The sequence below is a fragment of the Hippopotamus amphibius genome, chromosome 6, assembly GCF_030028045.1.
Source record: "Hippopotamus amphibius kiboko isolate mHipAmp2 chromosome 6, mHipAmp2.hap2, whole genome shotgun sequence".
NCBI lineage: Eukaryota > Metazoa > Chordata > Mammalia > Artiodactyla > Hippopotamidae > Hippopotamus > Hippopotamus amphibius.
The window spans coordinates 154,814,745-154,831,330 of NC_080191.1; the positions used below are offsets into that span (position 1 = coordinate 154,814,745).

General features: G+C 42.2%; 1 protein-coding gene across 1 annotated transcript in view; it reads right to left on the minus strand.

The window, feature by feature from the left end:
• Positions 1-16,586, minus strand: part of KCNMB3 (potassium calcium-activated channel subfamily M regulatory beta subunit 3) — a 90,551-nt gene that overhangs the window by 23,422 nt on the left and 50,543 nt on the right. Inside the window, 1 exon segment of the mRNA XM_057738270.1 lies at positions 15,606-15,767. Within this exon segment, the coding sequence (XP_057594253.1) occupies positions 15,606-15,685 (80 nt within the window). The 5' untranslated portion in view covers positions 15,686-15,767.

A 16,586-nucleotide genomic window follows, 5' to 3' on the forward strand; every position in this document is an offset into this window, starting at 1 on the left:
GAAACTTCCCCCCAAAACGCTGACTTCTACAAGGTCCACATTCCTGCCTACAAACAGCTGGCCAAGCTGAGCAGAGGCTGCCCCTGTGCACAGGGGTGTCTTCTCCAATCTGCCACAGTCCCACCACTTCCTATGGTCACTGTCACTGATTTGCTCTTCCCTGCTCAGTAGGTATTTGTGTCCCAGAGGTACTTCCATTTAAAGAAACTTAATGAAATCGTAAGCCCAACAAATGTAGCCTTAATGGTAGAAACTCACAGCCCATCAAGCTATGTAACACGCTTCCCAAATTTTGAAGCTGAGCAAAAACCCTGTCAAGGGAATCGCTAGTTGTTTTCCTCCAAAAGCGTATTTTATAGTTTATCTTCCATCCTTCCCCCTTTCTCTCCCTAGTTCCCTTCCTCCCAGGCAGTGTCTTCAGACTCCAAAGAGATGATCCACAGTATTCCCGGAGCCCGCTCTAGAAGCACTGCTCTCAGGAGAGGGCAGAGCTCCGCTGTTATACTACTTTGGGAATCAAGGGCCTAGTTTGGGGATTTTCAGTCTCCTTTGATATTTTACCAATCCTCTATCATGCCATCCTCAGAGAATGGGCAGGGGGAAAAAAATTTAATGAAATTTGAGCTGGGACTTCCCTGGTGGCGCAGGGAAGAATCCGCCTGCCAATGCAGGGGACATGGGTTTGATCCCTGGTCCAAGAATATCCCACATGCTACGCCACAACTACTGAGCCTGTGCTCTAGAGCCTGAGAGCCACAACCACTGAGCCCACACGCTGCAACTACTGAAGGCCACGCACCTAGAGTCCGTGCTCAACAACAAGAGAAGCCACCGGAATGAGAAGCCTAAGGACCACAACGAAGAGTAGCCCCCGCCTCGCTGCAACGAGAGAAAGCCCGCGTGCAGCAACCAAGACCCAACACAGCCAAAAATGAACAAATTAATTAAAAAAAAAAAAAAAGAAATTTGAGCCAGTATATTTTATATTTTCTCAACAAATATGATAGCTTGATTAAGAAAAGAGTTTTAGCCCTAAAGGAAGGCTTGGTTATTTTGGAGGTTCCCAATACCCCACACCCAGCATTTCCATCGTGTTCTGAAACTGAGCTTTTAGTTGCTTTGCATTGTAAAGTATCTGGAGGTTTACTGTCAGATATCCATGGAATCCATGCACGAAGAGGCTTATTAGGAGGCCTCTCTGCCATTTCTGACATATTGACTTAACATTCCCAATTACAACTGTATGATGTACAAAACTGGCATAACCTGATTCTGATCTCATTTAGGAATAAGACAGACCTGGTAGTATAATAGACTATATTCTGTCTTTCTAATATTTCTGTCCACTTTGTTTCAAGGCCTTATGAAACGTTGACAACCTCATACACCCCTTGTGAAGAAGTTATTTCACATTTGGAGGGAAAGATAATATAATTATAATAATTGCTAAAAATGAATCCATAGCTATATTTTTATTGTTGTAATAATAACAGTCTTCTACTTCTCCACCAAAATGGACGAGACACCCACTTTAAACAACAAAAATTCTGATCAAAGCTTAGAAAAAGAGTTTGGGGACTTCCCTGGTGGTCCAGTGGTTGAGAATTTGTCTTGCAATGCAGGGGATGCCAGTTCGATCCCTGGTGGGTGAACTAAGATCCCACATGCCAAGGGGCAACTAAGCCCGTGCTCCGCAACTACTGAGCCCAAGTGCCACAACTAGAGAGAAGCCCACCTGCCACAACAGCCTGCATGCCACAGTGAAAGATCCCTCATGCCCAAACTAAGACAGAACACAGCCAAAAAATTAACTAATTTCTTTTTAAAGTGAAAAAAAAAAAAAAAAAAGAGTTTGAAATACTCAAAGAACAAAAACTATGTGAAAGTAGGAACCCAGAGGGGAAATTGGACTGGAGTAAATTTTAAGGCATTTGAGGACCTTTGCAGAACTTGGTGACCTTGAGCTTCAGTCTCAGTTTGGGGGGAGGACACAGGGACAGGAGAGAATGCCCAGGGCCTACCCAAGGTGTGGGAGTTAATGCTCTCAACTAGAGCTGGGACCCATAAGACCTCAGTGTAAGGTTTGGAAGTAGCCACCTCCCACACACAACTCCCTAGAAGATTGCAAGGAAAATGCCTTACTCAAACCTAGACACTGGGTAGAGGAGGAAAACTACAATCTCCCCTGAAATTTCATAACCTTAAGGTGATCCTCAAGAGAGTTTATAGCCAGAATTCACACTAGCTGGGAAATCCAAAAACCTCAAGCTAAGAATTTCATTTAATCTTGTCTCAAGTTAGTGCTCTCTGACAGCTGGCAGGAGCAAATACATAACTTCTCTGGAGGAACTCACTTCCAACCCTACGCCTCGAAGGAATCCTATAAAGTTTCAAGGAGTAAGTATTCTTATTCCAAAGTCATAAAACACACAATAGGGGCCTTGGAGTGAGAAAAAATAGACAACAGGATCAGATCCAAAAAAAAAAAAAAACTTCAGATATTGGACAATATATAAAAATATATATACAATATGTTTGAAGAAATAAAGGAGGGATTGGATATCAGAAAGAGCAGAAGACTCTAAAACATGACCAAGCCGATATTAAAAAGAACCAAGGACTTCCCCGATGGCCCAGTGGGTAAGACTCTGTGCTCCCAATGCAGGGGGCCTGCGTTTGATCCCTGGTCAGGAACTAGATCCCTCATGCCTCAACTAAGAGGCCCACATGCTGCAATTAAAAAGATCCCCTGTGCCACAATGAAGACCTGGGCAGCCTAAATAAATAAATAAATATTTTTTAAAAAAAGAACCAAATAGAACTTCTAGAAATGAAAAATAAAATAATTGACAGAAAAACTCAATGGACGAGGACCTACTATATAGCACAGGGAATTATATTCTCTATCTTGTAATACCCTATAATGGAAAAGAATTTGAAAAAGAATATATATAACATATTTTATATATATATACACACACATAAGTGAATCACTTTGCTGTACACCTAAAACATTGTAAATCAATTATACTTCAATAAGAAATCAATGGACAGATTTAACAGTAGACTAGATACATCAGAAAAGATAATTAGTAAATAGATGGGTCTGCAAAATAGCTAACATAGAGAAATTTCTGTAATGGAAAATACTGAAGAAAGGTTTAGAAGCATGGAAGATCAATAGAAAGAGTCTAACATAAAGTCTATTCAGAATTCCAGAAAAAGAAGAGAAAAAGGCCAGGCAATATTTTTAAAAGACAATAAAATTACAGAAATGATGAAGACCCAGTCCACAGATTCCAGAAGCCAAGTGGGATAAAATAAAATGAAACCCCCACCTACATACATCACAGAGATATTGCACAGACACCAAGACAAGAGAAATTCTTAAAAGCAGCCAGAGAAACAGATTAACTTCAAAGGAATGACAATTAGGCTGAGTGCTTACTTCTCTATGAAAAGAACAGAAGCCAGAAGACAGGAATACTGTCAACATGCTGAGAGAAAACAGAAGTCTATACCCCGCAAAAATCTCTCAAGAATAAGTATGAAATAAAGGCATTTCGGATACACACAAAGTTGAGTTTGCCATCAACAGACCCTCACTAAAGAAAAAGGTCACGTATTGAGTTCAGACAAAGGGAAAACAATCCAGATGGAAGAGCTGAGATTTAGTAAAAAATGAAGAGCAATTACAGGGGTAAATAGGTAAGTAAAGATATTAACCTTATAAAACATCAATAATTTAAAAAATTTCAATAAGTTAAATATTTAAATTTTAATTTTTTTTAATTAAAATGATGGTGATGATGGTGACGATGTTGTCCTGTGGGGTCAAAAGACAAATACATTATAAGAGCACATATCTCAAAGGAGGTGACAGTGTTACTGGGTTCTAAATTACTAATATTTTTTGAGGAAATGATAAAGACATTGATTTCACTTTGGTAAGTTCAAGTCTACATGCTAAAATTTCTGGAGTATTCACCAAAAGAGTGCAAATAGGTGATATAACATCCAAACCAGTAGAGAGAGAAAGAATGGAAGGGAGAAAAAAATCAACTGAAAAAAAAAAAAGGCAAGGAAAAAGAGGAAAAAGAAAAACTCATGAAAAAGGTAAGACAGAAAGCACAAAAACATGATAAAATAAATCTAAATACACCAGTAATTACAATAAATCTAAGATGAGGATTGTCTGACTGGATTTGAACATGTTTTTACATCTAAAACACACAGATTCACAGGAAGGTTGAAATTTGTTAGGCAAAGCCTAAAGAAAAGCAAGCTGATATGAACTTTAAGGTTAAAAAGCTTTATTAGAAGTAAAGAAGGTAATGAACATTGATTAAAGGTTCAATTCACCTGGAAGATATGACAATATAATGCACCTGATAGCATTGCCTCATTGACAGAACAATAGGAAGAAAAAGACAAAATCCACTGTCAGACTGGTATGTTTTACATACTCCCCCAGCAACTGATAGCTTAACCAGACGAATCAGTAAGGAAAAAGATTTGAGCAAAGCAATTAACAAGCTTTTTTCTAAATAATAAAGATAGAATATCATCCCCTACAAAATATATATTCTTCTCAAACATGTATGAAATATTTATGAGACCTAATCACAAACTGAGCCAAAAAGAAAGCCTCAACAAATGTCAAAGGATCTGTAAAAGTAATGAACTGATTTTGTATGCTCATTTTATGAAACTTTGAAAATATGGGTACGTCTAGAGAAGAGAATAAAAATCATCTACAGTTCTACCACTTAGAGATAATTATTGTTCACTTGGGTTATTCCCCTCATCTATATTGTTTTAAATAGAATGAGATCAATACTGGATATAGTTTTGTGGTTTTTTTAAGCTTGTCTTTTTCACTTAATAACCACTTTCCCATGTTGGTAGCAATTTTTTGTAACCTTTCTGTTGGCTACATGATATTCCATCAATTGGATATATCATAATTTCCTTAACCATTTCCTTATTGTTGAATATTAGGTTGTTTCCAGTTTTCTGAGGCCATAAACAGCCCTGTAATTAAGTTTGTGGTATTTACAACACCTTTTATCCAAGGACCTCAAAGTGCTTAAGAGTGATCTAATTTTGGTCTCCAGCCAGTGAGATGAGTGAATAGCATTTTCATTCCTTTTTGCCAGCGATAATTTTCACTTCTAACCAATGTGTTACCTGGAGGCATTTTATTCATAGTCAGGGTAGAACCCACCCCTTCCTGCTGCTCCCTTGCAGACAAAACTGACTTGCCCACCAGCCCTGACTACCACAGTTGCTACAGGTGCCTTCTGGCTTAGCCCGAGGCAAACTCCCTCAGTTTCAAAGAGCTTGAACATGTTTATCAAAGCTTCATAATTCATCTGACACTCATTTCACATGTGTATGTAATTTCTAAGCACTGGGTATATTAAATTAATATTTCCCTGCAATTTGTTTGTGTTGCAGAGATTTGGGTATTTTTACCTTTCCATTTTTTAACAACTTTTGAAACAGCAAAAGAAGTTGAGGAAAGTCAACATGGTTCGTGAAGTTCAGCAAAAGGCAAGATGGGTGATCCAACTGTGCATGTCAGAAGTGAAAATGGGATCCTGTGTTGCTTTGGGGAGAACACAACTGCTCCTATGGCTAATTAATTATGTCATAAATGGGGCATTAAAACGTGTTCCCTTGCAGGTTTGTCATTTGATCTTCTGCCATACAATGATTCATTCTCGTTGTCTTCTCACAAAAGCATTAGTTCATTTCTAGGAGAGAAATGTTTCTGCCTCTGTCTCTTCTGCTTGTTCCTTCCTCCTCCAGCCCCGACCCCGTCCAAACCCCTCTCTCTCACTCTCCTGCATGCTCTCTCCCAAACACCCAGGAGTGTAAAGAACAATGAGAGTGGGCGATGTGATGACCATAACCATCTTCACTGTTTCCACTTTCTCAGCTCCCAGCTCCGCCTGAGCCGCTGCCAAACCATCCAGGTTTCCAGACAGCGAACTTAGCTGTGAAATGTACCCTCCCAGGAGTAAGCTGGCAAGTTTTAATATCTCATTTCTCAAACACCCTCAGGCATGGCTCTTCTCTCCACGTTGGTGCGCACTTCTCAGTGCCCCACTGCCCCACACCTGGGGGCAGGCAGAAGTACAGCCCCCCTGCTTTGCATTCCCCTGGGGGAGAAAAGAAGGCCTCAAGATAACCTGTCTCACTTCCCCCTTAAACAGCAGAGGTGGGTGGTTAAAAACAACAGCTAAAATGTAGAATGGGTTAGTATAGAAAGTAGTTCATAGAGAGTAGGCTAAGGCATGCAGAGACCATTACTATCCCCATCAGCAGACAAGGGGATGGGGCAAAGAGAGGCCAAGTGGCTTGCCCACAGTCATACAGCTATTTAAGTGATGGCGCCGGGTTTGAACCCAGGCTGTGACTCCAAGACCCAAGCAGATTTCACCAATGGGACGAATGCTGGTCGTAATTTCATTTAACCAGCAGACATTTGTTGAGCACCAACTATTTCCTGGGCCATGTTCTACTGCTGGGGAGCCAGGCAGGAGTTTAAAAAGATCCCGAGACTCCAAAAACTTGCAACCTAGAGGAGGAAGCCAACAAGAAAGGATGCAACCCCGATAGGAGCACTGCTGGGGAAGCCTCCAGGGTCCCCTGGGAGGCATGACAAGTGGACATCCTCAGAGGATGAAGACCAAACTCAACCCCCAAACTCCTTACGGCCACTCTTCTTCTACCCACTTGTTCAGCGAGATGCCTGTGAAACCTGAGAGATTCTGGTGGTGACTTACCTCCCCTGGCGTCTCTGGCCGCCTTGGAGTGTAATTTGAACGGGGATGCTGAACGGCTGCATGAGACCAGGGGGCTGGGCAAAATGGACTCCTTTCACCTGAGTCATAACCTCTGAGGGCGCCAGAAGGGTGAAGTTTAACCATCAATGGAAGTGGGGTCCTAGGGGAGCCATCAGAAGCACCTGTGCCTCCCGAGCTGCCCCCTGGTGGCGTGCGGCGCCCGCTCTCCTGGAGAGGTGGGAGGTTAGGGCAGGCCTGTCAGGTGGCTCTGCAGATTCTTGGCAAGGCGGAGCGGTCCGTACAAAAGGCTCAAGGCCCTGCGTGGTTTTCCGCAGCCCAACCTTCTGCCCATGGCTGCACAATGCCCGACACCGCCTTACCACCTGGGCTCTGCTTCAGCAGCTGGTGCATCGCCATAGAGACCTAAACGCTTGTGGAAAGTTCTGAGGCCCAAGGGACCCTGCATAATTGGTGAAGGACATACTCAGTTCAAGGTTTACAAAAAGAGGAAATGTTTTGCCTCGGTCACATTTCCTTTTTCACAAATTGTTAAGAGTGCAAGCTTAGAGGATGGATTTTTCTGGTTAATTGCATGTTCTGATTAAGAGAATTCGTTTCTATACCATACGTGATTTCTCAAATTTTCAAGACTCAAAGGGTCATAAAATAACACACCATTAAAACTATAGCAAAGTTAAAAAAAAAATACCAAATGATACTTTATCTTTCTTTGATAAAACTGAAAGACATTTGGGGGACCTTCTAATACCCGTAAAATCATGGACGTAAATTAGTATTATATTGTAGCTTACCGAAATGATGACGGGATGCCAGGTGGGCTACTTTTGCTGCATGTTTTTTAGTAAAGGTAATATTATCTTAACATTTCCCAAAACATTGGTGTTAGCAAGAACGTAAGCATAATCTCATCTGTAAACATCACATATACACAGCCATATTTATTAACTGTTACCTGCAGCTGTATTAACATCACTTAATGACAAAACATATTTATATACTTCTGATTTGTATTCATTTTCTATCAGTGTTATGGACGAGTTCCTTTGTTAATTATTTGTTTTTAATGAACTGATGCAATTTGGAATAAAAACTGATAGCAACTAGAATTTTTTCCTTCTGCCTCCTACTTGTAACAGCCTTATAAATATATAATAAATTTTCTTTTTCAGATTTAGATGTGCTAATAAATTCCCCTGCAATTTGGTATGTAACTCCCTTTAGAGAAGTGAGTGATTCTCTGCTATTTTTATGTTGATTCAACCTTAGAAACATGGTACTTTTTGAGCCCCTGAGACCCCCTACTTGAATTTGCACTTGCCTTTACAGGGGCTTCCCATTTTACGATGCTAGTCCCACCTAAGTGAAAATACACAGACTCTCTAAAAATTCATCTTCAGAGGGTATGAACACAGAAAGTGAGTTATTTTAAATTACTTTTAGTCCCAATTCAAAAGTTCTCATAGGTCCAGACAGATTTATTTTGGGTCCTGGACAAGTCTGGGCCTGGTATGTCTTAAAAGTAGCTAGCACAACTGGACATCTGAGACTGACCTCAGGCCCAGCCTGTGCTTGGTTTTTGCTTCCTTTTTACATATGGTCACGATGGTAAGCGGGAAGGAGTAACAAACCATTACCCTTTGATTTTCTTCCTGGTACCCCTTCACTCACTAACTGACTGGCCTCTCTGTCCTCCAACAGCAGACCACTCCCCTCTCATCCTTACAGAAAGTGCCCGCCACACACACTCCACTCAAGGTTCACAGTCTACCTCTCAAGAAGAACCCAGAGTAGTTGGTATGAATTGCAATCGCAATGCATCTATTCAAGAACACACAAGCTAAGCCAGAAGGAGTGTGGTGGTAAGAGACAGCAGGTGCATGGACCTTCCCTGTACATCAGCATCTCTGGTCCTCACCGTTGGTCCCTCAGACCCTCCCTGAATCCCTAGCTTACTCTTTCCTCTCAGAGCTGCTGGAGATACTTCCTACGCCAAAAAAGCCATGAGTCAACCATCAAGCCCACCATTTGGGCCCTATCCCTCTCTGGGCCAGAGGCTTTGGGTACTGGGTTCAAATCTCAGTTTTTTAACATCAAGTAACACTTTATACATTCCCTGCCCTGGTTTTCCTTAGTAAAAAGAAAGAAAATAAAATTCAGTGTGAGCTGTGAGTATGATGAAACTTAATTAGTGCCCATAAACTGTTGTGAGATCTGAAGATGAAAGGGGATGTTACTGCAAAATGCTGGCACCATGGATTCTTGGCTCCACAGTCATTTTCTTTCACACTGAACAGATGCTTTACTCAAGGGGAAAAAGAGCCATCTTTCTCTTTCACCAGGCTGGAGAAACCAGTTCCTCACTCATTTTCATATGCTCTCAATTACATCTATCTATTAAAGCTAAGAATTCCTCGGTAGCTGAAATTCTCCACGTTCGTGAGAACTATGTCTCTCTTCAAATTTGGAGATGTACAAATCACAACAACCTAAAAAGTATACAACAGTATATGTTCTTTGTGTGTGTCTACGTATTTGTGGGAGAATAAATAAACCACTAACTGAACAATCATCCTGATATGAGTAGTTTTTGCTGGTGCAAGCAGCAATTTAAACTGTCAAAAGTAGAGTATTATCTGACCGTACATTCTCTTTACAGGAAAAATAAACAATAAGGGAGTAGGATCTGTGCTACACATTTACAGAGTCTTAGGTGGTATCTTCCTTTCCCTTTATCATAATGACTAACTCCAGACATCTTTGCTAATCAAATGGACACTAACCCTATATGATCTAGGCTCATATCAGAGAAACCAGTGTCACCTCTCTGCAGATGTTCTTCCTGCTCTGATGAGTGATAATACTAACATTTATTGAGTACTTACTATGAGCCAGGCATGGTTCTAAGGCTTTACATGCATTAGTTCATTTCTTGGGCATTTTTAAGAGCAGAGAGCTACACTGAATTACACAACCTCACAAGAGCCACAGAACTGGGCCCACCTGGCATAGAAAAAGCTCACTGGATAACTGAAGCAGAAACTAATAGAAACAACAGCTGAAATTGTTAGATAGTTCAAGAGCCCTTGATTTATGGTCCTGTTTGAAATCCACTGTGACCAAATCTTCACCAGGTGGCACTGGGCACAGACCTATTTTATAATAATGTAAGTCAAGGTAACAGATCACTACTTGAGTGGTACTTGATTTCAAGTGTGACCTATGCAATATGGATTCCCAGGCCCCATCTTTAGAGATTCTGATCAAATAGGTGGGGTATAGGATCCAGGAACCTGCATTTTGAAAAGCTCCTCATGTGATCCTAATACAGGTGGTCTTACATTCATATATTGGAAAACCCTGGGTCATGTTATGGGTTTAATACATCTTGGAGGCCTGCTCTTGGGATCCTATATACTGTTTCTAGTCCCAGATCACAAGACCTCTCTGGAACTCAACTTATTCCCCTGTGCAATGTGGGGGTTGGAACAGATGTTTAATGTACTTTCCACCTTCAAGATCCAATAAAGTGGATTTCCCTGGTGGCACAGTGGTTAAGAATCTGCCTGTCGATGCAGGGTACATGGGTTCAAGCCCTGGTGTGGGAAGATCCCACATGCCGTGGCACAACTAAGCCCATGCACCACAATTACTGAGCCTGCGCTCTAGAGCCCGTACGCCACAACTACTGAAGACCATTCACCCTAGAGCCTGCATGCCACAACTACTGAGCCCACACACCACAGCTACTGAAGCCTGGGCGCTCTAGGGCTCACATGCCACAACTACTGAAGCCCGTGCGCCTAGAGCCCATGCTCTGCAACAAGAGAAGCTACCACAATGAGAAGCCCATGCACCACAAGGAAGAATAGTCCCCTCTCACCACAACTAGAGAAAGCCCCTATGCAGCAATAAAGACTCACACAGCCAAAAAAATTAACTAATTAAAAAAAAAAAAAAGATCCAATAAGGTATATGAAACCATAAGTTAGTTTGCAAGGGAAAGTTATCTCCTCTCCTGGAGTTACAATAATGCAAGAACACCCCACCTCAGCTGCTCAGTGACAGTGCTCACCTAGGAAAAAGAGAACCCAACCTCCTGCCCTCACCTCACTTCTCCTAGACAAGTAATAATAACTTAGGCACCCTGAGCGACCCTGAGCTGGCTGTCGTGCTCAGTGCCTTGGGAACATTATTTCCCTCAGTCACATAACCCAAGAAGGTAGGTATTCACTCATTCTGCAGGTGAGGACACAGAGACCCAAATCACAAAGCCATAGCAAGAAGGGGCAGGTCCAGGGCTCCAGAAGAGATCATACTCAAACCTCAGCTTTTACGAACAGTCTGCCTTCTCACTCAGTGGCCTGGGACGTGTGTCTTATTTTCAGGGTTTGCCCAGGAATGTTGGTGGTCAGGTCTTCATAGAGACAGGATGTTCATACGTTTTGATAGGTCTGGCTGTCTTTCTTACTTTTAAATAAATTCTTGTTTCTGATTTGACCAAGCCCTCATTTCTTATCAAATGATATGTGGTCATTAATTCTAATGCATCCTTTAAAATGACAGAATAACTCTGCTAACAAGAATTCTCAATTAACTGAAAGTTGTTTGCTTTCTTTTGTTTTCTGTTTCTCTTTCCGAGGAGAAGATGACAAAGTATAGGAAAATGCACTTATATGAGACACTTAACTTTCTTTAAATTCCAGAGAATTCCTGGGTTAGGAGAGATTCAGATCACTCTCCTTGTTCAGGTATGTTGTGGCTAGTGGGCTCCTGATCCCACTGTAGACACCTTTAATGGCCGTCTCCCCCTGAGCTCAAAAATTTAGCTCCATGAGGGTCTGAATCTGTTTTATTCATTACTGTACCACCAGCTCCTAGAACGATGCCTAGCACAGACACTTGGTAAATAGTCCCTGAATGACTAAACAATCTGGACACTACCTCAGAAATTATTCTGTGTATGGCGTTAAAGGCAGCCACTTCCAACCAGTTGGGACAGGCTTGAAAGATTAAAACATTTGCTTCTCCCTGTCTAGATCTTCCATTTATTCCTACGGCCTCTCTATGGTGACTTAAAGTTCAAAATGATGGTTGTGAGGGTCTGCAAGATTCTTAGTCATTCTATCCAACAAGCATTTACTGAGCTTCTCTTAGTGTAGAGTTCAATTATAGTCACATATTACACAGCAGTGATTCTCAAAGGGGATGGTGCCACCCCCTGGTGGACATTTTGGAAACCTGTGGGGTGTTTCTTGGTTGTCACCATGATTGGTGTGGACAGTCAGATGTGGCAGATGTCCTGCAGTTTGCAGGGAAGTCCCATAAAACAAAGAATTGCCCTGAGCGCCATGGAAGTTTCCACGTTCCTGCTGGACAGTCATGTAGATGAAAAGTCTGTTAATGATGATCTGAGCTATGTGTCAATTATATCTCAATAAAATTCTTTTTAAAAGGAAAAACAATAATGATCTGAGCTAAAACCAAACACTGTTCTACATACGAACACAAAATATCTTGTGTTTGAGTGGCTTTTGCATTTTTCAATATTCACTGACTTTTCCAAAATGCATCTACTGTGAAACTGAGAGAAACGTGTATTTGTTTTGTTCAGAACTTCATCAAAAGTTCTTCACCATTTTGGAAACGTATATCACCATCAGCAAAGCTGCGCGTGGTATCTGAGTTACCAATATAATAAAACTCAAATCAGCCTATGTTTTCAGCTGTCACATCCAAGGTGACTATTCCTATGAATGTCAGCATGTGTACTTCATTGTACCACTGATGTGACCATGCCTAAGAATTCGCATGGGGAATTACATACTCAATGGGAACTTTAATTTCTTCTATATAACATAGTTTGGGCATTATATTTTTTAAACATATGTAGATAGGTTATATCATCTATAAATCTCATTTCAGAATAGTAAAGTGTTTGCTACGAAGGGGACATTGGGTCTGAAAGGACTGAACACTACTGTTCTCCTTGTTAAGAAAGTGGACAATTATGTTTCAGGAATTTTTTTTTTTAGGCTCTTTATTGGAATATAATTGCTTTATACTCTTGTACCAGCTTTTTGAGGTACACCACCGTCAATCAGCTGTATTAATACACTTATCCCCATATTCCCTCCCTCCCCGTCCCAGCCCTCTAAGGCATCACCCATCATCAGGAATTTTTTTTAAGCTTGACTCAACATATTCTTTCCTGGACTCTTTGATACAGTGTGCCAGCATCTTTCCTGGGCCAAGTGGGACATGTCTACTCAAGTAGACTCATAGTCCCATCTCAGCCAGCTCATTTGGGGGAATAAGCAGGCGTCAACACACCCATGCAGAGAGAAACCCACACAATTCCTGCACTGAAAACACCCAGGCTTCCCTGAGTTTCTAAGCTCACACACCATGCGCAAGAAGAGGCAAACTGCTTTTCTTCCCCATCCCTCCCCACCCCACTGCCCTGTACCACACTCAGCGTGATGACCTCCCTGGTCTGGAGCCTGCCACCCAGCAGGCTCAAAATAAAAGGCTTGAGTGAATAAATGACCCTTGAAGTTAATCTGTGCCAGAGGAAATGCAGTTAAAAAAGAGAGAGAGAGAGAGAGAAGCAGGGAGGTGATATAGAAGGGAGGCTGCCTATATTTTTATCTAGATATGATGACTAGCACCAATGTATTTTAACCAAAAATGTGGGGGCTTCCCTGGTGGCACAGTGGATAGAACTCTGTGCTCCCAATACAGGGGGCCCAGGTTCAATCCCTGGTCAGGGAACTAGATCCCACATGTGTGCCGCAACTAAGAGTTCACGTGCCACAGCTGAGGAGCCTGCCTGCCGCAACTAAGACCCGGTGCAACCAAATAAATATTTTTTTTATGTAGCTTTTGTGCACCAAATGTTGTTGGCACTTGAAACCTATTATGCAATTCCCACCTTGCCTTTCTTTGTAGAGAAAAGGAGTTAAGCGTTCTTACTCGTCTCCTTCAGCTTCCCTCCTCCCTCCCAAAGTGTCTCTGTTGCCACATCACCTCTATACCCGTCCAGCCTCTCCTTCCTTCCTCTCCCCACCAGAGGAAAGGGGTCCTCCTGCTTTCCAAGAAACACTTTCAGCTGGTGCTTCTGCTCCCCTCCCCTGCTGTCTTCTGTAGGATCTTGATCTATCTGCACTTTTACAATTTCAGCCTTCTGCTCTCCCAAGCAAAATGTCCGGATCTACCCTGTCTGCTCACACTATGCTGAGTGCTGTGTGCACGTGCACGCATGTGTGTTTTCAGTCTTCGTTTCATGTGATTTTCCCAACCACCCTCTACGGCAGCAAATATTATTCTTGCCTTACAATACGGGATCCAGGGCGCTCAGAAACTTTCCCAAGTCCCACAGTTAATCAGGTAGTGAGTAGAGGGATCAGGGTTCCCCCTGAAAACAGCTTACAGTCTTTGGCCTCCACTCCCCATTTTTCTGTCTTGTTAACCCTTTATGGTCTGACTTCTCTGAGCCATCACTAGAAAGTTGCTTTGTTTAAGGTTAATACCCTCCTAATGCTCAAATCTATTCTAGCATGTCTTATTTATAATAGAAAATCTTAATTACTTGTTTCACACTATTTTGTTTTTAATTCACTAACCCTGGCTACATCTGGATCATACATGGAGATTTTTTTTAATTTCCACATTTATTTTGTAATAGGTAATGTGTAACCATGGTTCACTACTTTACAGCGAGGGGTCTTCTTCCTGTTTCTGTCACACTGTCACCCAGGCCCTTGCTCCAGAGGTAACCAACATTACCAGCTTCCTATGTATCCATGAACTTATAAAAGCTACAGACTGTCCTCCAGGAAACTCAGATCTAATAGGTCAGTATTCTAGAAAACAAAGGTAAATCTTAGGCACTGGTAACGCTGAAGATCCCTAAACTCTTTCGAGAGCTTCTGACCATTTTTGAGTCCCCAGGATCACAAAACACATGTTTTCTGCCATTTGCTTCTTATCTGTTTCCTCATTAGAATCAAAACCCCTGGGAGGCAGGGACCTCCCCTCTTATGCTCACTGTTATACTGGAAGACCTGGAATAGGCCCTGTGACACAGGAGGTGCTCAAGGAACTGCTTATGGAATGTTACTGGATGACTTTTTTTTTTTAATTTAATTTATTTTATTTATTGGCTGTGTTGGGTCTTCATTGCTGCACACGGGCTTTCTCTAGTTGTGGTGAGCGGGGGAGCCACTCTTCATTGTGGTACGTGGGCTCCTCATTGCGGTGGCTTCTCTTGTTGTGGAGCATGGGCTCTAGGCACATGGGCTTCAGTAGCTGTGGCACACGGGCTCAAGAGTTGTGGCTCACGGGCTCTAGAGCACAGGCTCAATAGTTGTGGTGCACGGGCTTAGTTGCTCCGCGGCATGTGGGATCTTTCTGGAGCAGGGCTCAAACCCGTGTCCCCTGCATTGGCAGGTGGATTCTTAACCACTCTGCCACCTAGGAAGTCCCACTGGATGATTCTTGATTGCTGAGCCCATATCATGTCTGGTCTATGCCAGGGGGAAAAGATGCAATTGATTTTGTGCAGGCCAAACTGGAGGGCTGTGCACTTGGAGCTGTCCAGCTCCCTCTGCCAGAACTGTCCACCTGGTCTGTCAAGCAGACTCCTAGATTCAGCTTGGAATTGCCCTCTCAAAAACGTTCCCTTGCCCTGACCCCAAAGTAGTATCAGGCACCTCTTCTTCCTTTCTCTGGGAGCACCTCTTTCCAACCTTTAATTATCCACTTGTTACACAGCATTGTATATTTGTTTACCTGTCTTCCTCCCCAGTTAGACTGTGAGCTTTTGCCAGCAGGAATCCTGTGGGGTTTGCCTTTGGACCCCGGTGTCTCATATAGAGTTACAATCCAATTCCACAATTATCTGTGCAGGAACATCTAAGTTGGTGGGTGTGTTAGGAAGCTGGATGTATGAATCTGGTATGTATGCAAGGGACAAGTCAGGGTTAGTGATGCAATAATAAAATCAACTAATTAATAGCCTTTTATCCAAAAACAATGTCGCTGAAAAGCCTTTGAAACTTTGCCCAGCTGTGTGCAAAACAGCTCACGGCATTACTATTGTGTCAAATTAAGTCCATTGAGCCATTCTCCAATCACATGCTCCTATTCATAAGCCTAGGATAGAGTTGTATCCTGACCCACTGGAGATAACTCCAGAGTCATGGTTGTGACATTCTCAGCTCTTGAACAACTCATTTTCATCTAACCTGAGTTATAGTCACTCTTATAAGTCCAGCCTCATTAATCCTAAAAGCGTCTGTGCTGGGGAGGGTGCCTGCCTCATCCTGCCCACGTGTAGATTAATGATGCACGACATGAGGGTTAGCTCAGGTTTGTTCTTTTCACTTTCCATTCATTGATGGGTTTATTCTGTACATCCCTTGGCTCAGTGTGTTATCACAGATTTAAGACCCAAAGATATAACTCATTTGGTAATTTTATGTAATGCCATCCTTGAGATGAAATTTTCATTGTGAAAGAAAATTAGTTGTTTATTCACCAACCATTCTTAAGCTGTATACTGCATTGCAGGCATTGTGCTATGACTTGAGGACAAGGATGAGTATGATGTGTCCTTGTCTTTGAGGAGCTGGTAGTCTAAAGGGTGATGCAAGACAAGAGGGCAGATGCTTTCAGTCTGATTTGGTGAGGGTCACGGCAGGGTAAAGTCTTGGGAGATGAATACAAGCTGGACAGATAAAGGATGGGGAGCAGGGAGGGAACAGCAAGAAC